This window comes from Dryobates pubescens, chromosome 39 (assembly GCF_014839835.1).
Source record: "Dryobates pubescens isolate bDryPub1 chromosome 39, bDryPub1.pri, whole genome shotgun sequence".
NCBI lineage: Eukaryota > Metazoa > Chordata > Aves > Piciformes > Picidae > Dryobates > Dryobates pubescens.
In genome coordinates this window covers 361,751-381,705 of record NC_071650.1, presented here as the reverse complement: position 1 = coordinate 381,705, position 19,955 = coordinate 361,751, and the positions used below count along the sequence as shown (strand labels likewise).

Below are 19,955 nucleotides of genomic sequence, written 5' to 3'. Positions count from 1 at the left end.
CCCAGCCCTTCTGTTCCCCTCCCCAGCTCCCTTTCTGCCCCTTCCTCCCCAGCCCCCTCCCCTTTTCCCCTCTCCCCTTTTCCCCTCTCCCCTTTAACCCTTTTTTTTCCTGCCCCCCCGCCTCCTCAGGCCCTCCCCCCAGCGATGCCCCCCCCCGCACCTCGCTGACCCTCCCCCCCCCCGGCTGCCATGGTGAGAACAAAAGGGGCGGAGCTTTGGGAGGGGATGGGGTGGGTGGGGCCCGAGAGGGCGTGGCCTAGTTGTGACCCCCACACCCCCCCCCCCGCCTCCCAGGGCCGGCGAGGCCCCCTCCAGGTCCCCCCCGAAAAGAAGTCCCGGGGGGGGCTCCCCGAGGCCAAGCGTCGGGGGAGGGCCCGGAGCAAGAGGGAGGGGCTGGAGGCGGAGCTACAGCGGCTGGTAGGCGGGGCCTGGGGTGGGGGGGAGGGGGAAGGGAGAGGTGGGGGGGAGGGGGAGGGGAGAGGTGGGGGGGGAGGGAGGGAGGGTGTCTTAAAATGGGTTGGGGGGAGCCTGAAGTGGGGAAATGGGGGGGGGGGGGAGGGGGTTCTGGATCTGCTGGGGGGGAGAGGGTGCCTGAAAATATGATGGGGGGGGGGCGGGATGAGGCCTAAAATGGGGAGGGGGCCCCTGAATGGGGGGGGGGGGGATCCCTCAGCTGGGGGGGGGAGGGCCCTTAAGATGAGAGGGGAGCCCCAAAAGCTGGGTCAGAAATGGGGTGAGGGTCCCAAAATGAGGCTGTGGGTCCCCAAATGTGGGGGGGGGGTCCTGCAGCCCCCTCCCCACCCCCTCCCCTTTGCCCCCCCGCCAGGAGCTGGGCTCGGACCCAGTGCCCCCCACGGGCACCGGATTGGTTTACGACCACAGGTACCCCCTGAGACCCCTCCCCCCACCCCCAGACCCCCTTTTTGGGGACCCCCCCCCCAAAAAGATTGGGGATCCCCCCTCGATTTGGGGGTCGGGGGTCCCTGATGGGTGCCCCCCACCCCCTCCTGAAGGGGTCCTGAGGCCCTGGAGGCTGCCTGGGGCCAGCTGGAGGCTCTGGGCCTGGTCCAGCGCTGCTGCCAAGTCCAGGTGGGTCTGGGGGGGGGGGGGAAGCTATGGGGGGGTGGGCTTGGGGGGGTGCTGGGAGACCCCCACCCTGTAACTGGGAGCCCCCCACCCCCAATTTGTCCTCCCAGTGCCGCCCAGCAACGGAGGAGGAGCTGAAACTGGTGCAGAGGTGGGGGAGGGGGCTTGGGGGGGGGAGGGAGGGGGGGAAGTTGGGGGCATTCCTGGGGGGATGGGGGTTGGGGATCTGGGGAAGGGGTTTGGGGGTCCTTGAGGGGAGGTGGGGAGGGGGGGGTCTGGGAGGTGATTTGGGGGGGGGGGGGGGTGCTGGGGAAGGCTTCTGGGGGTCCTTGGGGCTTGGGGGGGAGGATTTGGGGGGTCCCAGGGAGGCTTTTGGGGGTCTGGGGGAGGCTGGGGGCAGTCCTGGGGTGGGGTCGAGGGGGAGGGTCCCTTAGAATTTGGGGAGGGGGGCTCCTGGGGGTCCATCCCCAGGGGTCCCTCAGGCAGCTTTTGGGGTCTCCCCAGCCCCAGGACCCCACCCTGGCCGCAGGCAGAGAGCCCTGGGGGTGGCCTGGGCCCCCCTGACCCCCTGGTGAGTTGGGGGGGTGGGAGAGGGGGGGCAGGTTGGGCCTAATTTGGGCTGGGTTTAGGTCAGTTTGGGCTGGGTTTGGGCTGGTTTGGGTCACTTTGGGCCAGTTTGGGCTGGTTTGGGCCAGGTTGGGCTGGTTTGGGGCCTGCTTTGGGTCATTTTTAGCCCCTTCTGGGGCTGCCTGGTGTTGGCTTTGAGGCCAGGGCTGACCCTGGGCTGGCCTGGGGCCACTTTGGGCTCTCTGGGGCTGCTCCCCTGCACTCCTGGGCTGTCCCTGTGCCCTTTTGGGTGGCTTTGGGCTGGTTTTGGGGCAGATTTTTGCCCACTGGCTGCTCCTTGGGCTGCCTTGGGGTCACTTGGGGTCACTTGGGGTCACTTTGGCTCTTTCTGGCTGGTTTTGGGGCTGATTTGGGGCTCTCTGTGCTGTCCCCAGGCCCTGGGGTCCCTGCTGGAGCTGCTGGGGAAGCTGCTGAGAGCGGAGCTGCGAAATGGCCTGGCCCTGGTGGGGTAGGGAGACCCCCAGAGACCCCCTGGAGACCCCCAGAGACCCCCTGGAGACCCCCAGAGACCCCCTGGAGACTCCCAGAGACCCCCTGGAGAGAGAGAGAGACTCAGGGGGATCCCCTGGAGACCCCCAGAGATCCCCTGGAGACCCCCAGAGACCCTCAGAGAGACCCCCAGAGATCCCCTGGAGAGAGAGACCCTCAGGGGATCCCCTGGAGAGAGAGAGAGAAAGACCCAGGGCACCCCCTGGAGACCCTCAGGGAGACCCCCAGAGATCCTTTGGAGATCCCTAGGAGGAGACCCCCAAGAAGCCCCTAAAGCCCCCCCCTGAGACCCCTGGAGACCCCTAGAGAGAGGGAGACCCCCAGAGAGAGCCCTGGAGACCCCTGGGGGGAGGGAGAGAGACCCCTGGGGAGACCTCCATGGAGGGAGACCCCCAGAGCCCCTCCCCCTCCAGACCCCTTTCTGCCTCCTTGCTCTCCACCCTTTGCAGACCCCTGCAGGGCTGGGGGGTGGGGGGCTGTGTGCCCCTCCCCCCCTGCCCCAGGGGTCTCCACAGGGGTCCCCCATGGGTGCTGTGCCCCCACAGCTCTCCCAGCTGGCAGCAGGGAGCAGCAGCCCCCCCCAGCCCCGTGGCCATGGCAGCCTGGGGGGCTCAGAGCCTGGGGGTGCAGCGGTGAGGGGGGGCTGGGGGAGGGGCCGGGGGGGGGCTGGGGGGGGCTTAGGGGGCACTGAGAGGGTCCTGAGGGGGGGTTGGAGGGGGCTGGGAGGGTCCTGGGGGGAGATTGGGAGGGTCTGGGGGGGACTGGGAGGGTCCTGGGGGGTCTTGAGGGGGGCTGGGGGGTTGGATGGGGCTGGGAGGGTCCTGGGGGGAGGTTGGGAGGGTCCTGGGGGGGGCTGGGGGGGGGCTGGGAGGGGGCTTGGGAGGGTCCTGGGGGGAGGTTGGGAGGGTCCTGGGTGGGGCTGGGGGGGGGCTGGGAGGGGGCTTGGGAGGGTCCTGGGGGGAGGTTGGGAGGGTCCTGGGGGGGGCTTGGGGGGGGCTGGGGGTGGGCTTGGGGGGGGGGCTGGAAGGGTCCTGGGGGGGGCCTGGGACCCATTTGCAGGGGGGGGGAGGGGTGAGTCCCTTTTGGGGGGGTCCTGGGGGGTGTGGGTGCCATTCTGGGGGGGGGTCTGGGTGTCTTTGGGGGGGTGTGGGGAGTGCTCACTCCCCCTCCCCCCCCCCGGGTGCCCCCTCCCCCCCCCCCCGTTGCCCCCTCCCCAGCATCCTGCTGGTGGACTGGGGGCTGCACCCCGACCCTGCCACTGCTGAGCTCTTCCAGGGGGACCCCAGGTGGGTGCTGGGAGCCCCTGGGCGGGGGGGGAGCCCCTGGAGGGGGAGCCCCTGGAGCCCCCTGACCCCCCCCCCCCCCCTCCCCCTGACCCCCCCTCCAGCGTCCTCTACTTTGGGGTGCACCAACGGCAGGGCCCCGCCCGGGCCCCGCCCAGCAGCGGGGCGGGGCTGAGGGTGGAGCTGCTCTGGGAGGAGGTGAGGGGGCAGGGGGGGCTCTGGGGGGGTCTATAGGGTCTGGGGGGGGCTCTGGGGGGGTCTATAGGGGCTGGGGGGGCTCTGGGGGGGCTCTTTAGCATCTGGGGCTGTTCTAGGGGGCTTGGGGGGTGTCTCTGGGGGGGTCTGCAGGGTCTGGGGGTCCCTATAGGGTCTGGGGGGGCTCTGGGGGGGTCTCCATAGGGTCTGGGGGGGGCTCTATAGGGTTGGGGGGGGCTCTGGGGGGTCTCCTAGGGCCAGGGGGGCTCTGGGGGGTCTGGGAGCTCTGGGGGGGGTCTATAGGGTCTGGGGGGGGCTCTGGGGGGGGCTTTGTGGGGTCTCCATAGGGTCTGGGGGGGGTCCCTATAGGGTTGGGGGGGCTCTGGGGGGTCTCCTAGGGCCTGGGGGGCTCTGGGGGGTCTGGGGGCTCTGGGAGGGTCTATAGGGTCTGGGGGGGGCTTTGGGGGGGCTTTGTGGGGTCTCCATAGGGTCTGGGGGGGGGTCCCTATAGGGTCTGGGGTCTCCCAGGGCCCAGGGGGGTCTGGGGGGGCTCTGTGGGGTCTCCTAGGGCCTGGGGGGGGCTCTGTGGGGTCTGGGGGCTCTGTGGGGGTCTGTAGGGTCTGGGGGGGGCTCTGCAGGCCCTGGGGGTCTCTGGGGGGTCCCCCAGGCCCGGGGGGGGTCTCGGGGGGTCCCAGCCCTGCGCTGCCCACAGCCAGGTCGCTCTGCTGGGGACTATGCTGCTGCCTTCTGCCACCTGCTGCTGCCCATCGCCTTCCAGGTCTGCAGGGACCCTGCCAGGGGCCTTGGGGGGGCCCCAGGGGGCTGGGGGGGAGGCCCAGGAGGGGGTTTGGGGGCGGGGGGGGGCTCGGGGTGGTCTTTGGGGGGGTCCCAGTGGGGGGTTGGGAGGCTTTGGAGGGTCCTGAGGTGCATTGGGGAGGTCCTGGGGGGGGGAGGTTGGGAGGTCCCTGGGGGAGGTTGGGGGTCCTGGGGGAGGTCTGGGTGTGCTGGGGGGGAGGGGGGGGGTCCTCGTGGGGCTTTTGGGGGTCCCTGGGGGGGTCCCTAATGGCCGTGGGGGTCCCCTCCCCCCACCCCCCAGTTCCAGCCCCAGCTCGTCCTGGTGGCCGCCGGCTTCGACGCTGCCCAGGGGCACCCCGAGGTGAGGGGGGGCTGGGGGCCAGGGGGGGCTGCAGTGCCCCTGGGGGGGCTGGGGGGGGGCTGGGGGGGTCCAGGGGGTGCTTTGGGGGGGGCTACAGGTGGCCTGGTGGGGGCTCAGGGGAGGGGATGGGGGCTCGGGGGGGCCTGTAGGTGGTCTGGGGGCTCAGGGGGGGGGATCTGGGGGGGCCTGTAGGTGGTCTGGGGGCTCAGGGGGGGGGATCTGGGGGGGCCTGTAGGTGGTCTGGGGGCTCGGGGGAGGGGTTTGGGGGGGCCTGTAGGTGGTCTGGGGGCTCGGGGGGGGGCTCGGGGGGGGCCTGTAGGTGGTCTGGGGGCTCAGGGGGGGGCTCTGGGGACCCTCTGTGGGGCTTTGGGGGCTCTAGGGGGTCCATGGGGGTCTCCATGGGGGTCTCCAGCCCCCCCCTTGTCCCCCCCAGGGTCTGTCCTCTACAGGCTCTGCCCCCCATGGGCTGGGGGGGCTGGGGGGGTGCTCTATGGGAGGGCTGGGTGGGGGCTGTGGGGGGGGGGCTGGGGGCTCTGGGGGGGTCTCCAGCCCAGCCCCTGTGTCCCCCCCCCCACCCAGGGGCTCTCCCCAGGGGGCTTTGCCCTCCTGACTCACTTCCTGTCGGCGCTGGCTGGGGGCTGCCTGCTGCTGGCCCTGCAGGTGGGGGGCTGGGGGGGCTGGGGGGGGGGCCTGGGGGGGGCTATGGGCGGGGGGGCTATGGGGGGGGGCTGGGGGGCAGAGGGAGCAGCTGGGAGGGCTGGGGGGGGCATGGGGGGCAGCTGGGGGGGGCATGGGAGGGCTATAGGAGATGAGTGGGGAGGGGTCCTGGGGTAGGGGTATGGGGGGAAAGCTCTGGGGGGGGCTCTAGGGGGTGATTTGGGGGGGCTCTGAGGGGGGGTCCCCTGTCCTCGGGGGCACTCTAAGGGTTCTCCTGCCCTTGGAGGGCTGGGGGGGGGTCTCTGGGGGGGGTCCCCTGCCCTGGGGGGGTCTCTGGGGGGGTCTCCTGCCCTGGGGGGGGCTCTAAGTGTTCTCCTGGCCTTGGAGGGCTGGGGGGGGGTCTCCTGTCCTGGGGGGGTGTCTCTGGGGGTGTCCCCTGCCCCGGGGGGGGGGGTGTCTCTCTAGGCTCCCCCTCCCCCCCCCCAGCCCTGTGCAGGGGTCCCTAAGCTGTCTCCTGCAGGGGGGGTGGTCGGAGGGGGCCCTGCCTGGGGGGCTTGAGGCTGTCCTGAGGACCCTGCTGGGGGACCCCGGGGAGCCCCCCGGGCCCATGACCCCCACCCCCAGGTGAGGAGGGGGCTGGGGGGGGCTGGAAGGGGGGTTGGGGGGTGGGGGGGAGCATAGGGAGGGGCTGCAGGGGGTCTCAGAGGTATTTGGGGGGGCTGGAGTGGGTCTGGGGGGGCTGCAGTGGGGCTGGGGGGGCTGCAGTGGGTCTGGGGGGGGTGTTGGGGGGGCTGCAGTGGGTCTGGGGGTGTTGGAGTGGGTCTGGGGGGGCTGGGGGGACTGGAGTGGGTCTGGGGGGTCTGGGGGGGCTGGAGTGGGTCTGGGGGGGCTGCAGTGGGTCTGGGGGGGGTGGGGGAGCTGCAAGGGGTCTCAGGAGGGCTTCGAGGGGTCTGGGAGGGAATTGGGGGGGCTGGGGGTCTGCAGTGAGGAAGGGGCAGGTCTGGGGGCTCCTGGGCGGCTCGTGGGGGGGGGCTGAGCTCTGGGGGCTCCCCCTGACCCCTCCCCCCCCCGCAGCGGCCTGGCCTCCATCGCCCAGGCCCTGGGCACCTACCGGCGGCACTGGAGCTGCCTGCAGAGCGCAGGTCAGCCCCCAGGGGGCGCCCCGGGGCCTCCCCAGCCCCGGGGAGGAGGGGCTCTGGGGGCTGGGAGGCAGCCGGGGGGCTCGGGGGGGGCTCGGAGGAGTCTATAGGGTCTGGGGGGGGGGAAGTCTCTGCAGGCTCTGGGGGGAGCTCTGGGGGGGCTCGGGGGGGTCTATAGGCTCGGGGGGAGGCTCTGGGGGGGGTCTATAGGCTCTGGGGGGGGGGTCTATAGGCTCGGGGGGGGCTTGGGGGGGTCTATAGGCTCGGGGGGAGGCTCGGGGGGGGTCTCTGGTGGGGTCTATAGGCTCGGGGGGAGGCTCTGGGGGAGGTCTATAGGCTCGGGGGGGGCCTCTGGTGGGGTCTATAGGGTCTGGGGGGGCTCTAGGGGGGTCTATAGGGTCTGGGGGGGCCTCTGGGGGGGTCTATAGGCTCTGGGGGGGTCTATAGGCTCTGGGGGGGGTCTATAGGCTCTGGGGGGGCCTCTGGGGGGGTCTATAGGCTCTGGGGGGGCCTCTGGGGGGGGTCTATAGGCTCTGGGGGTGTCTATAGGCTCGGGGGGGGCCTCTGGGGGGGTCTATAGGCTCTGGGGGACCCCCGGGGCAGGCCCTGGAGCCAGCCCTGAGCCCTCTCTGCCTCTCCCCTCGTTAGAGCTGGAGGCTGAGGAGGAGGAGGAGCAGGAGGCTGAGGAAGAGGAGGAGCAGGAGGCTGAGCGCAGGGAGGATGAGGGAAGCTTGGAGGCAGCCCCAGGGCTGGGGGAGGAGGAGGAGGAGGAGGAGGAGGAGGAAGAGCAGGAGGAGGAGTTGCAGGCCTGGCCCCAGCCTGCAGCCCGCACTGGGCTGCTCTACGACCTGAGGATGGAGGAGCACCAAAACCCCTGGGACAGGTTGGGAGGGGGGGGACAGGGCTGGGGGGGGTAAGGGAGGGGCTAGAGGGGGTCTGAGGGGAGCTGGAGGGGGATTTGGGGGTGCTGGAGGAGATGGGGGGATTAAAGGGGGGGCTACAGGGGGGCCTGGGGTGGGGGGTGGGTAGAGGGCTGTGGGGAGGAAGAGGGGGGCTGGAGGGGGGCTGGAAGGGGTCTTGGAGGAGGAAGAAGGGGAAGGGGTCTGGAGGTGGTTGGAAGGGGTCTGGGGGAGGAAGGGGGGGGTGGGGGGGGCTGGAAGGGGTCTGGGGGAGTAAGAGGGGGGCTGGCAGGGGTCTTGGAGGAGGAAGAGGGGGTGGGGGGGCTGCTGGGAGGGGTTTGGGGGCATCAGGAGGGTGTTGGAGGGGGGGAGGATAGGTGACTGGGGGGGACCTGGGGGAGAGCACTTGGGGTTCGTGGGGGGCCTGGGAGGGGTCTTGGGGGAGGGAGAGGGGGGCCGGGGGGTGGCTGGGTGGGGCTCTGTGTGGGTCTGGGGGCACAGCCCCCCCAGCCCACGCTGTTGCAGCCAGCACCCCGAGAGCCCCCAGCGGCTGCGGCGCGTCCTGGAGCGGCTGCAGGAGCTGGGCCTGGCCCAGCGCTGCCTCCGGCTCCCGGCCCGGGCGGCCAGGGCCGAGCAGCTGAGGGCCTGCCACACGTGAGGGGGGGGGGGGGCTCGGGGGGGGTTGGGGGGCTCTGGGGGGGACTGGGAGGCACTGGGGGGGGTTGAGGGGGGCTCTGGGGGGGACTGGGAGGCACTGGGGGGGATTGTGGGGGGCTCTGAGGGGCTCGGGAGGGGGGTTGGGAGGCACTGGGGGGGATTGTGGGGGGCTCTGGGGGGACTGGGAGGCACTGAGGGGCACTGGGGGGGCACTGGGGGGATTGTGGGGGGCACGGGGGGGATTGCGGGGGGCTCTGGGGGGGATTGTGGGGGGCACGGGGGGGATTGCGGGGGGCTCTGGGGGGCTCTGGGCTGAGCTTCAGGCGCTGGGAGCAGGAGCGTGGGGGGCGGGGCGCGGGGGACGTTCAGGAGGCCTTGGGGAAGGCCCCGCCCCGGGGGTGGGCGTGCCCGCCGCTGATTGGCCGTTCCCCCTCCCCAGCCCCGCCCACGTGGCGGCGCTGTCTGCCTGCGGCCGGCTGCGGCCGCGGGAGCTGCGCGCCCTGGCGGCTGCCTACAGCTCCCTGTACCTCTGCCCTGGCTCCTTCCGCGCCGCCAGCCTGGCCCTGGGCACCGCCTGCGCCGCCGCCCGCGCCGTGCTGGCCGGCCAGGTGCGGGGGGGGGGCTCTGGGGGGGGCTGGGGGGTCCTGGGGAGCTGGGGGATGGGGGGGCACAGGAGGTCTAGAGGGTCCTTTGGGGGTCTGTAAAGGGTTCACAGGGGGTCAGAGGCACCCAGCTGGGCACCCCCAGGGTGCCTCTAGGCGCCCTAAGGGCTCTCTGTCCTGTCCTCCATGGGCTCCTGGGGGTCCCTATGGGGCTCTGTAGCTTCTGTGAGGTTCTCTATAGGTCTCTAGGGAGTCTCTAGGAGATGTTGCAGGTCGCTGTGGGTCACTGTAGGCTCTCTATAGGTCCCCAGGGGATTTCTGTGGGTCCTTATAGTCTCTGTAGGTCTCTAGCACCCTGTGGGCTGCCTGGGGGTCCCTACAGGCTCTCTATTGGGCTAAGTTCCTATAGGCTCTCTGGGGGTCTCTATAGGCTGTCTCCAGGCCCCCTGGGCTCCCTGCAGGCTCTGTGGGGGTCTCTGTAGGCTGTCTCTAGTCCCTCTGGGCTGCCTGGGGTTGCTGCAGGCTCTGTGGGGGTCTCTGTAGCCTCTCTGCAGGCCCCCTGGGGTTGCTGCAGGCTCTGTGGGGGTCTCTGTAGCACTGCTGCAGGCTCTGTGGGGGTCTCCCAGCCCCTCTGCAGGCCCCCTGGGGTCCCTGCAGGCTCAGGGGGGGTCTCGCAGCCCCCCTGCCGGCCGCCCCCAGCCCGCCCTGTGCCCGCAGGTGCGCAATGCCCTGGCAGTGCTGCGCCCCCCCGGGCACCACGCGGGGCCTGGCTCCGCTGGCGGTTTCTGCCTCTTCAACAACGTGGCTGCCGCCGCCCGCCACGCCCAGCGCCTGCGGGGCGCGGGGCTCAGGTACGGGGCGGGAGGGGCACGGCGCCCCGGGGGGCGGGGCTCAGGTACGGGGGGGAGGGGCACGGCGCCCCGGGGGGCGGGGCTCAGGTACGGGGGGGGAGGGGCACGGCGCCCCGGGGGCGGGGCTCAGGTACGGGGAGGGGAGGGGCACGGCGCCCCGGGGGGCGGGGCAGGGGCAGGGCTTCAATCCTGCCCACCCCCACCCCAGGGTGCTGATCCTGGACTGGGACGTTCATCACGGCAACGGCACCCAGGAGATCTTCGAGGGAGACCCCAGGTGAGGAGAGGCCCCTGGGGGGGTGCTGGGGAGGGGCTCATGGTGGGGAGGGGAGGGGTAAAAGGAAGGGGGGTGGGGGGGTGGGGAGAGGTGTTTGCAGGGGGTGGGGAGGGGGCTGGGTGGGGGTCTCAAGGGTGTGGGGGTTGCTGGCAGGGGGTGTCAAGGGTCTGGGAGGTGCTGGCAGGGGGTGTCAAGGGTCTGGGGGGTGCTGGCAGGGGGTGTCAGGGGTCTGGGGGTTGCTGGCAGGGGGTCCCAAGGGTCTGGGGGGTGCTGGCAGGGGGTGTCAGGGGTCTGGGGGGTGCTGGCAGGGGGTCTCAGGGGTCTGGGGGGTGCTGGGCAGGGGGTGTCAGGGGTCTGGGGGTTGGTGGGCAGGGGGTGTCAGGGGTCTGGGGGCTGCTGGCAGGGGGTGTCAGGGGTCTGGGGGGTGCTGGCAGGGGGTCCCAAGGGTCTGGGGGCTGCTGGCAGGGGTCCAGGGCATGCTGGGGAGTCTCTGGGAGCAGCCTCAGGGCTGTGGGGGTTTCCAGGGGGTCCTGGGGGGGGGGGGGGTATCTCAGAGGTATGTGGCTCCCTGGGGGGGGGGTCTCTCAGGGGGGTCTCACCTCTCTCCCTCCCCCCCCCCCCCAGCGTGCTGTACATCTCCCTGCACCGCCACGACGGAGTCTTCTTCCCCGGGGGCCCCGGGGGGTCCCCTCGCTCGGTGGGGAGGGGGCTGGGCGCCGGCTTCACCTTCAACGTGGGCTGGGGGGCGCCGCGGGTGGGCGACGCCGAGTACCTGGCCGCCGTCACCCGCCTGGTGCTGCCCGTGGCCTGCCAGGTGAGCGCCCCCCAGGGCTGGGGGGGGGGTTCTGGGGCCGAGTGCTGCGCTTTGGGGTCTCACCCCCTCCCCCTCCCCCGGCAGTTCGCCCCCCAGCTGGTCCTGGTCTCCGCTGGCTTCGACGCCGGCCGGGGAGATCCCCTGGGGGGCTGCTTGGTGTCCCCCCAGACCTTCGGAGTCATCACTCACCTGCTGGGGGCGCTGGCGGGGGGGCGCCTGGTGCTGGTCCTGGAGGTGAGGCCCGGGCTCGGGGGGGGGGGGGGGGGGGGGGAGGGTCTCTTTCCAGAGTAGGGGGAAGGGAAAGGGCCTGGGGGGTGGCACTTGGGGTCCTTCTTTAGGGATGGGAGAGGTCTTGGGGTCCCTTTCTCTGGGGGTGGGGGGCACTGGGGGGGTGTTGGGCTCCTTATTTGGGGGCTGGGGGTGTGTGGAATGGGGGGGGGGGGAAGTTTGGGGGTCCTCCTTGTGGGAGGAGTTTGGGGGTCTCTGTCTTCAGAGGGGGAGGGGAACCCTGAGGGATGAAAGGTGAGGGTCTGGGGTCCTGGGGGGTGGATTTAGGGATCCCTCTGACTCCTTGTCCTCCCCACCCCCCCCAAATCCTCCCCCCTAGGGCGGCTACAACCTCGGGGTGCTGGCAGAGGGGGTGGGGGAGTGCCTGGGGGTGCTCTTGGGGGATCCCCCGAAGCTGCCCCCCCTTGCCGCTGCCCCCCCCCAGCCAGCAGCTCTGAAGGACCTGGAGAGGACCAGGAGGGTGCAGAGCCCCCACTGGGAGTGCCTGAGGCTGCCCCCTGCCGGTGAGCAACCCCCAGAGACCCCTCCCCCAGAAACCCCCCCATGGGCCCCACCCCCTCAAGCTCTCCCCTTTCCCTCCCCAGCCCCCCCCGCTGAGCCCCCCCCCGCTGCTGACGTCACCAAGAGCAGCGATGAGGTCGCAGCGCCCCCAGCCCTGGACGCTGCCATCGCAGCCCTGGGGCAGCTGCAACTGGAGGAGGAGAAGCCCCTCTCAGGGGGTGGGGCCAGCGCCCTGGAGGGGGCAGAGCCTCTGCCTGACTCCACCCCTGAGGGCGGGGCTTGTGCCACGTGCTGGGAGGAAGAGGAGGAGCCAGAGGTGAGGAGGGGGAGTGGGTGGGGTTTGGTCCTCCTGACCGGCAGGGGGTGCTGCTGGGAGGAGCCAGCTGCTCTCTGGGCGCTGCTGTCCCCTCCCGGGATACCAGGGGGCGCTGTGGGTAGCGTCCAGGCCCTGCCCCGCTCACTGCGCTGCCTCCTCCCGGCCGCCAGGGGGCGCTGTTCGCGGTGGCGCCGCTGCTGGACTGCCCCCACCTGGGCACGGTGACGTCACCGCCGGCCGACGGGAGGGGCTTGGAGCTGGCCCCGCCCTGCGGCACGTGCGGCTCCCGGCGCGAGAATTGGCTCTGCCTCAGCTGCTACCAGGTGCGGGGGGGGGGGGGGGGGGGGGGGGGAGAAGGAGGGGCGGGGGGGCGGAGCCCCAAAACCAACCCCGCCCCTGGCAGACCCTCAAATACCCCCGGGGGGGGTCCTTGCAGCCCTGAGACCCCTCCCTGCTGCTCCCCAGAGCCCCCCAGTGACCCCAGCCCCCCTCCCCGGAGCCCCCCAGTGACCCCAGCCCCCCTCCCTGGAGCCCCCCAGTGACCCCAGCCCCCCTCCCCGTGCCCCCAGTGACCCCAGCCCCCCTCCCCGGAGCACCCCAGTGACCCCAGCCCCCCTCCCCGTGCCCCCCAGTGACCCCAGCCCCCCTCCCCGGAGCCCCCCAGTGACCCCAGCCCCCCTCCCCATGCCCTCAGTGACCCCAGCCCCCCTCCCCGTGCCCCCCAGTGACCCCAGCCCCCCTCCCCGGAGCCCCCCAGTGACCCCAGCCCCCCTCCCCGTGCCCCCCAGTGACCCCAGCCCCCGCAGGTGCTGTGTGGGCGCTACGTCGGGGGCCACATGGTGCAGCACTGGGGCAGCTCTGGGCACCCCCTGGTGCTCAGCCTCCAGGACCTCTCTGCCTGGTGCTACCCCTGCGAGGCCTACGTGCACCACCCCGTGAGCCCGGGGGGCACTGGGAGGGACTGGGAGGGGATGGGATTGAACTGGGAGGGGACTGGGATTGAACTGGGAGGGACTGGGAGGGGATAGGAGGGCACTAGGGGCAACTGGGATCAAATTGGGAGGCAGTGGGAGGGGACTGGGATTGAACTGGGATTGAACTGGGAGGGGACTGGGATTGAACTGGGAGGGGACTGGGATTGAACTGGGAGGGGACTGGGATTGAACTGGGAGGGGACTGGGAAGGCACTAGGAGCAACTGGGCTCAAACTGGGAAGCACTGGGAGGGGATGGGATTGAACTGGGAGGCACTGGGAGGGGACTGGGATTGAACTGGGAGGGGACTGGGATTGAACTGGGAGCGGATGGGAAGGCACTAGGAGCAACTGGGCTCAAACTGGGAAGCACTGGGAGGGGATGGGATTGAACTGGGAGGCACTGGGAGGGGACTGGGATTGAACTGGGATTGAACTGGGAGCGGATGGGAAGGCATTAGGAGCAACTGGGCTCAAACTGGGAAGCACTGGGAGGGGATGGGATTGAACTGGGAGGCACTGGGAGGGGACTGGGATTGAACTGGGAGGGGATGGGAAAGCACTAGGAGCAACTGGGCTCAAATGGAGAGGCACTGGGAGGGGGGGACTGGGACTGAACTGGAGGCACTGGGAGGGACTGGGTTCAGACTGGGAAGGTGGGGGGGGGGAGCTGGTGACACTGGGGCTGTTTTGGGGGGGGTGGGGGCTCTGGTGCCCCCCAGTTCACCCCAGTTCCCCCCCCCCCAGACGCTGCTGCCAGCCAAGCTCCTCCTCCATCGCCTCAAGTTCGGTGCTGACCCCCCCGCCCCTGCCACCTTCTGACTGCCCCCAGCAGCCCCCCTGAGACCCCACCCCAGACCCCCCTGAACCCCAAAACCCTCCCCTGGACCCCCCCCTCCACCCTCCCCTCCCCCCAAATCTCTTCAAGGGCTCAAACACTTCCCCCCCCCCATCACCAGCACCCCCCAACCGGGATTCCCCCCCGCAGTGGGGAGCCCCCCCCCCGGGCTAAGGCTGGGCCAGGCCTGGGGGGAATTTTGTGGGGGGCAGGGGGGGGGATCCCCCATTTTTGCAGCCCCCTCTCCCCCTTTTTACCATCTTTGTATTGGCCACAAAATAAAAGGTGGAGATTTGAGAAGGGGGCTGGGGGCACCTGGGGGGGCTGGGGGCACCGGGAGGGGCTGGGGGCACCGGGGGGGGGCTGGGGGCACCAGGGGGGGTGTGTGGAGGGGGGGATTCTGGGGGTCTTGAGGTTGTGGTGGGGGGAGGTCCCCCTGCCCCAGCTCTCCTCCCCCCCCACCCCTGCAGCCCCCTCCCCAAACCACTTCAGTCGCCGCAGGCAGGATGTAGGCAAAGAGCTTCGGTTTTTTGGGGGGGGGTCTGGGGGAGTTCTGGGGGGGGGGGTCCAGAGGGTGTGGGAGGTTTGGGGGGGCCCCGGGGGGGGGGGGGGTGTCAGAAGTCATCCTCGTCACAGATGTCCAGGAAGACGTCGAAGGCCTCCCGGTTGCAGTTGCCCTCGGGGCTGAACACCCACTTGTGGAAGCTGCCATCCACACACACCGCTGGGGGGCGCTGGTCAGGCGGGGGGCACTGGGGGGGGGGCTGGGGGGCGCTGGGGGGGGGGGCTCCCCATTGCTCTTTTACTGCTTCCTAGGCCCTCCCCCAGTGTCTCCCAACCCCCTCCCAGTCCTTCCCTGTTCCTCCCAACCCCCTCCCTGTTCCTCCCAACCCCCTCCCAGTGCCTTCCAATCCCCTCCCAGTTCCTCTCCATCCCTCCCCCTCCCCTCCCAGTGCCTCTCCTCCCCTCCCAGTTCTTCCCTATCCCTCCCAACCCCCTCCCAGTTCCTCCCCTCCCACTTCCTCTCCATCCCTCCCCCTCCCTGTTCCTCCCCTCCCTGCCCTCCCCCAGCCCCGCGCAGTCCCCGCGGCGGCCAGCAGGGGGCAGTCTCTCACCCACGACGGAGCTGGGGCTGCGCCCCCCCCGGCCGAAGGCGCAGAGCAGCGGAGCCTCCGCGGGCAGCGAGAAGCTGGCCAGGGACCACTGGGACTCCACGTAGGGCCCCAGCACCGGCCCCACCTTGCCCACCCGAGCCAGCCTGGGGGGACAGCGGGGGTCAGGGGGGGCGCTGGGGGGCGCTGGGAGGGGATGGAGAAGGGGAGAGGCCTGGGTGGGGCTGGGCTCAGCCTAGCACACGCTGCCCCCTGCTGCCCCCTGCTGGTGCACACTGCCCCACACTGCTCCCTCCTGGTGCACACTGCCCCACACTGCCCCCTGCTGGTGCACAATGCCCCACACTGCCTCCTGCTCCACACTGCTTTCTACTGCCCCCTCCTGATCCATACTGCCCCACACTGCCCCCTCCTGGTGCACACTGCTCCCTACTGCTCCCTCCTGGTGCACACTGCCCCACACTGCTCCCTCCTGGTGCATACTGCCCCACACTGCCCCCTGCTGCCCCCTCCTGGTGCACGCTGCCCCACACTGCCCCCTGCTGTCCCCTCCTGGTGCATACTGCCCCACACTGCTCACTCCTGGTGCACACTGCCCCCTGCTGCCCCCTCCTGGTGCACGCTGCCCCACACTGCCCCCTGCTGGCGGCACTCACGCCGAGCGCCGGTTCAGGCGCGTGTCGCGCAGGGCGAAGATGTGGCCGGTGCCCTTGTCGCTGGCGGCCACCAGGAAGGAGCAGTCGGCACTGAAGGACAGGCTGGGGGGGAGGGGAGAGCAGTGGGGACCCAGCCGGAGCAGGGAGCCGCAGGGCAGCTGCCCCCAGCCAGCCACAGCCCCTCGCAGCCTTCCCTCTGCTCTCCTGCCCCCTCCTAGTCCCCCCTCCCCCCCCCCAGTAACCCTCAACCCCTCCTTTAGCCTCCCAGTGCTTCCCAGTATCCCTCCAGTCCCTCCCAGTATCCTCCCAGTGCCTCCCAATCCTCTCCCAGTATCCTCCCAGTGCTTCCCAGTGTCCCTCCAGTCCCTCCCAGTATCTTCCCAGTATCCCTCCAGTCCCTCCCAGTATCCTCCCAGTGCTTCCCAGTATCCCTCCTGTCCCTCCCAGTATCTTCCCAGTGCTTCCCAGTGTCCCTCCAGTCCCTCCCAGTATCTTCCCAGTGTCCCTCCAGTCCCTCCCAGTATCCTCCCAGTGCTTCCCAGTGTCCCTCCAGTCCCTCCCAGTATCCTCCCAGTGCTTCCCAGTATCCTCCCAGTCCCTCCCAATCCTCTCTCAGTAGCCTCAGTGCTTCCCAGTGTCCCTGCAGTCCCTCCCAGTGCCTCCCAATCCTCTCCCAGTATCCTCCCAGTATCTCTCCAGTCCTTCCCAATCATCTCCCAGTCCTTCCTACTCCCCTCCCAATCCCCCCCAGCCCCTCCCACTCCCTCCCCACCCCCACCCCCTCCCCCCCCCCCCCCACCAGTGCAGGGTGGCAGGGTCGGTGCCGCGGCGCAGCTCCAGCAGCCGCTGCCGGCTGTGGGTGCAGAAGATCCTGATCAGAGTGCCCCTGGCGGAGGCCGAGGCCACCCTGGTGCCCGAGGGGCTGAGCGCCAGCGCCCCCAGCTGGCTCTGGTGAGCGTTGATGGTCACCGGCGCCGAGGAGGTGCCCGGCTGGGCGCTGCCCAGGTCCTGCCCCCGGGGGGCACAGGGGCAGGGTGAGGCCCACAGCCCCCTCCCAGTGCCCTCTCAGTGCCTCCCAGTCCCCTCCCAGTCCCTCCCCATCCCTCCCAATGCCCTCTCCGTGCCTCCCAATCCCTCCTGCTCCTCCCCCAGTGCCTCCCAATCCCCTCCCAGTACCTCCCCCATCCCTTCCCAATCCCCTCCCAGTGCCCCCCAAGCCCCTCCCAGTACCTCCCAATCCCCTCCCAGTACCTCCCCCATCCCTTACCAATCCCCTCCCAGTGCCCCCCAAGCCCCTCCCAGTACCTCCCCATCCCTCCCAATCCCTCCCCATCCCTTCCCAATCCCCACCCAGTGCCCTCCCAGTTCCTCCCAATCCCCTCCCAGTCCCTCCCCATCCCTCCCAATGCCCTCTCAGTGCCTCCCAATCCCTCCCAATCCCCATCCACTGCCTCCCAGTTCCTCCCAGTCCCCTCCCCATCCCTCCCAATCCTCTCCCAGTGCCTCCCAATCCCCATCCAGTCCCTCCCAGTGCCTCCCAATCCCCTCCCAGTGCCTCACCACCAGCTGAAGGCTGCCACACTTGTGCCCAGGGAACACCAGCAAGGCCTTGTCGGCGCTGGGAGACAACTCCACCACCCCTGCAGGGGGCGCTCTAACTACAGCAGCTGCCCTGGGGCCTTTTACCCTGAGGCTGCCCCCTGCTGGCCCAGGGAGGGGGAACTGCCCTGGGGCACTTTGGGGGCCAGATCAAGGGGGTTGGGGTACCCCAAGTGGATTTTGGGGTCACTCAGGGCAGAGCTGGGGAGGTTTGGAGGGTGGCTTTGGGGTGAATGCAGAGGAGTTGGGGAGCTGGAAGGGGGTTGAGGGTGGTTGGAGGGGGGATTGAGGGCACCTGGGGGGGGATTTGGGTCATTTTGGGGTGAATTTGGGTCATTTTGGGGTGAATTTGGGTCATTTTGGGGTGAATTTGGGTCATTTTGGGGTGAATTTGGGTCATTTTGGGGTGAATTTGGAGCAATCCAGGCCTGAACTAAGACGACCTGGAGCCACTTCAGCTGCTTTGGGGCTGACTTAAGAACCCCTTGAGGCAACTTGGGGGCCACCTTGGGGCAGCCAAGCAACTCTGGGGGTGCCCCAGGAGCCCTTCTGGGGGTCTCCCCCCCCCGCCCCACTTCTCCCCTTTACCTTTGGGGTTGTCCCTGGTGTCAAACTCGAAGAGCTTGGTTGGGTTGTGGGGGAAGGAGAAGACATAGAGCCGGCTCTGCAGCACCACCACCAGCCTGCCCCACGGTGGGGGGAGGGGAGGGACACCCCCAGTCAGCTTTGGGGGATCACCCTGCATCATTTGGGGGGGGGGGGGGTCACACTCCCCTCCCCATCTCACTTGTCAGTCCTCATCCTCACAGCCAGCACAGGCTTGGGGAAGGTGAACTCCAGCACCAGTTTGTCCTTCCCTTCCCTGGCGTCGTCCCAGATCAGAACTGGGGGTGGGGCCAAGAGAAAAGGGGGGGGGGCACAGGGTCAGGGTGGGGAGGGGGGGGGTCCCACCAATATTTTAGGGACACCCCCCCCCCCCAGCCCATGCAAAGACTCACCTGAGACATCAGGGAACTTGGGGTGGCTGCCACCCCCCACCAGGGCCAGGAGGTTGGAGCGGTTCAGCATCTCGGCCAGCCCCACGCTCCCCACTTGCTCTGCGTCTGCAAGGGGGTTTAGGGGACCCCCACCCCCATTTTAGGGACCCCCACCCCCATTTTAGGGACCCCCCCACCCCCGCCAGTTTTCTTCCCCCCAACTTTAGGCCCCCCCCAGAAGCCTTTTGGGGTCCCAATCCAACCCTTCCCAGGGGCAGTTTGGGACAGGGTCTCCCTGCACCCCCTTCTCCCTCCACTCTGTGTGCAGGGAACCCCCAAAATGATACCACCTGGCCCCCTCCCCCTCCCCAAATGGCATCCTCAGGACCCCCTCCTCCCCCTAGATGTCCCCTCCCCCCAAATGCCCCCTCCCACTCCCAGAAGTCCCTTCCCAAAGCAAGACACCCCCAAACTGCCTCCTCCCCCCAGACCTGGAGACCCCCAAAATACCCTCCCAAGCCCCTCCCCCCCCCCCCCAAGTGACCTCTCCAGGCCTTAGGACCCTCCAAAACTGCCCCACCCCCAGCACAGGAACCCTCCCCACAGCCCCTCCCCCACCCAAACCCCTTCCCCAGGATCTGCAGAACCAATCCCCCCCTGCCCCCCCCCTCCAGCCCCCTTCCCAAGCCCAGAAGGGACCCCAATGAAGGAGAGACCCCCCCCCTAAGAGGAGGGCTTTGGGGGGAACCCCCCCTCACCCAAGTGCCCCTTCTCCATCAGGGGCTCCACGTTGAAAATTCGAACCCCAGAGTCCATTGCCACGCAGAAACAGCCTGAAAATGGGGGGGGGGGGGGAGGGCAGGGTTTGGGGGTCCCCAGGAGGGTTTAGAGTTACCATGGGGGGCTTGGGGGATCCCCAGGAGGGTGTGGGAGTCCCCCAGGGGTGTTTAGGGGTCCCCAGGTGGGTTTGGGGGACCCCTAGGAGGATCTAGAGTTCCCCAGGAGGGTCTGGGGGTCCCCCGGAAGGGTTACAGGGGGACGTCTAGGGGTCCTCATGAGGGGTTTTAGGGGTCCCCAGGAGGGTTTCGGGGGTCCCCGGTGGGGTTTGAGTGGCTCTGGAGGGCTTCAGTGTGGTTTGGGGCTGTCTGTTGTTTGTTTCATTGGAGGGGGCGGTCGTCAGGGGGTCCCCGGGGGGGTGGTTTTGGGGGAGGGGGGGGGTCTTGGGGCGCCCCGCACTCACTCTGGTCCTGGTTGAAGCGGAGGCTGTTGACCCCCCGGGGCTGCGCCATGGCGGCGGCAAGGCAGCGGCTGCCGGGGGGGGGGAGGGCAGAGAGGGTTAATTAGAGTCCCTCCCGCACCCACCCCCAACCCCCCCGCTCCGGCCCAGGCCCCCTCCCGGCCGCCCCCCTGCACCGCCCCCCCCGAAAGCCCTTCCCCGGTACCGCTGAGAGCAGCGCCCGGCGCTGACACCATCGAGACGCCCCCGGGACGGAGGGGAGGGAGGGGTCCAGAGCGCACTTCCGGTCGCGCGGAACCGCCTCCGCCCGCCCACTCACAGCGCGGCGGCGCCATGCCGGGTGCGGGCAGAAGGCAAAGCGGCGCCATCTTGGGCGCGGGCAAAAGGCAAAGCGGCGCCCCCAGGACCCAGCCCCCCCGCCGCCGCCATCTTGGAAGCTGGCAAAGGAGCAGCCAGGCTTGACCTTGGCAGTGGGGGTGGCTTCGATGGGGGGGGGGGTGGAATTCGAAGTGAGGAACTCCCCCTCCCCCCCCCCAAACCCCTCACCCCTAAAGGGACAGTAAGGGCAGCCTGCTGGCGTTAGGGCACTATTTATTCCCCTGAGGCCACAGCAGCCATGTTGGTCACTGGCAAGTGAGGGCTGTTGGGGTTTACGGGGGGCAGCCGTGTGGGGTGTTGGCACGTGGCTCCAGGCTACCGTGTTGGGAACTGGAACGTGGCTTTCGG

General features: G+C 70.1%; 2 protein-coding genes across 2 annotated transcripts in view; one reads left to right on the top strand and one right to left on the bottom strand.

Annotated features, from left to right (window-relative positions):
- WDR45 (WD repeat domain 45) overlaps nucleotides 1-19,511 on the bottom strand; it is a 33,711-nt gene extending 14,200 nt beyond the window's left edge. Inside the window, exons 1-11 of the mRNA XM_054177311.1 lie at nucleotides 19,435-19,511; nucleotides 19,233-19,300; nucleotides 18,751-18,825; nucleotides 18,014-18,118; nucleotides 17,803-17,899; nucleotides 17,604-17,698; nucleotides 16,977-17,056; nucleotides 16,216-16,424; nucleotides 15,417-15,518; nucleotides 14,764-14,906; nucleotides 14,263-14,372 (exon numbers count right to left, since the gene is read on the bottom strand). Coding sequence (XP_054033286.1) covers nucleotides 14,263-14,372; nucleotides 14,764-14,906; nucleotides 15,417-15,518; nucleotides 16,216-16,424; nucleotides 16,977-17,056; nucleotides 17,604-17,698; nucleotides 17,803-17,899; nucleotides 18,014-18,118; nucleotides 18,751-18,825; nucleotides 19,233-19,281 — 1,065 coding nt within the window. The 5' untranslated portion in view covers nucleotides 19,282-19,300; nucleotides 19,435-19,511. The remainder of the gene's footprint in view (nucleotides 1-14,262; nucleotides 14,373-14,763; nucleotides 14,907-15,416; nucleotides 15,519-16,215; nucleotides 16,425-16,976; nucleotides 17,057-17,603; nucleotides 17,699-17,802; nucleotides 17,900-18,013; nucleotides 18,119-18,750; nucleotides 18,826-19,232; nucleotides 19,301-19,434) is intronic.
- HDAC6 (histone deacetylase 6) lies at nucleotides 513-13,651 on the top strand. The gene is made up of 25 exons (XM_054177194.1): nucleotides 513-533; nucleotides 827-882; nucleotides 1,014-1,089; nucleotides 1,197-1,237; nucleotides 1,591-1,657; nucleotides 2,088-2,161; nucleotides 3,420-3,488; nucleotides 3,590-3,683; nucleotides 4,348-4,458; nucleotides 4,777-4,836; nucleotides 5,416-5,496; nucleotides 6,014-6,117; nucleotides 6,568-6,631; nucleotides 7,301-7,515; nucleotides 8,057-8,185; nucleotides 8,628-8,796; nucleotides 9,508-9,641; nucleotides 9,850-9,918; nucleotides 10,543-10,732; nucleotides 10,817-10,966; nucleotides 11,340-11,523; nucleotides 11,605-11,798; nucleotides 12,008-12,160; nucleotides 12,644-12,772; nucleotides 13,558-13,651. Exons 1-25 carry the CDS (start codon nucleotides 513-515, stop codon nucleotides 13,630-13,632), a joined length of 2,709 nt encoding a protein of 902 aa, XP_054033169.1. The 3' UTR covers nucleotides 13,633-13,651.
- Nucleotides 19,512-19,955: the final 444 nt, after the last annotated feature.

Excerpts from the sequence above, each read along its gene's own strand:
- HDAC6 (XM_054177194.1), top strand. The coding sequence starts at position 513 with ATGGGTTGGGGGGAGCCTGAA. Across the intron at positions 1,238-1,590 it reads GAGCTGAAACTGGTGCAGAG|CCCCAGGACCCCACCCTGGC; the intron begins GTGGGGGAGGGG and ends GGGTCTCCCCAG. Across the intron at positions 3,489-3,589 it reads CTCTTCCAGGGGGACCCCAG|CGTCCTCTACTTTGGGGTGC; the intron begins GTGGGTGCTGGG and ends CCCCCCCTCCAG.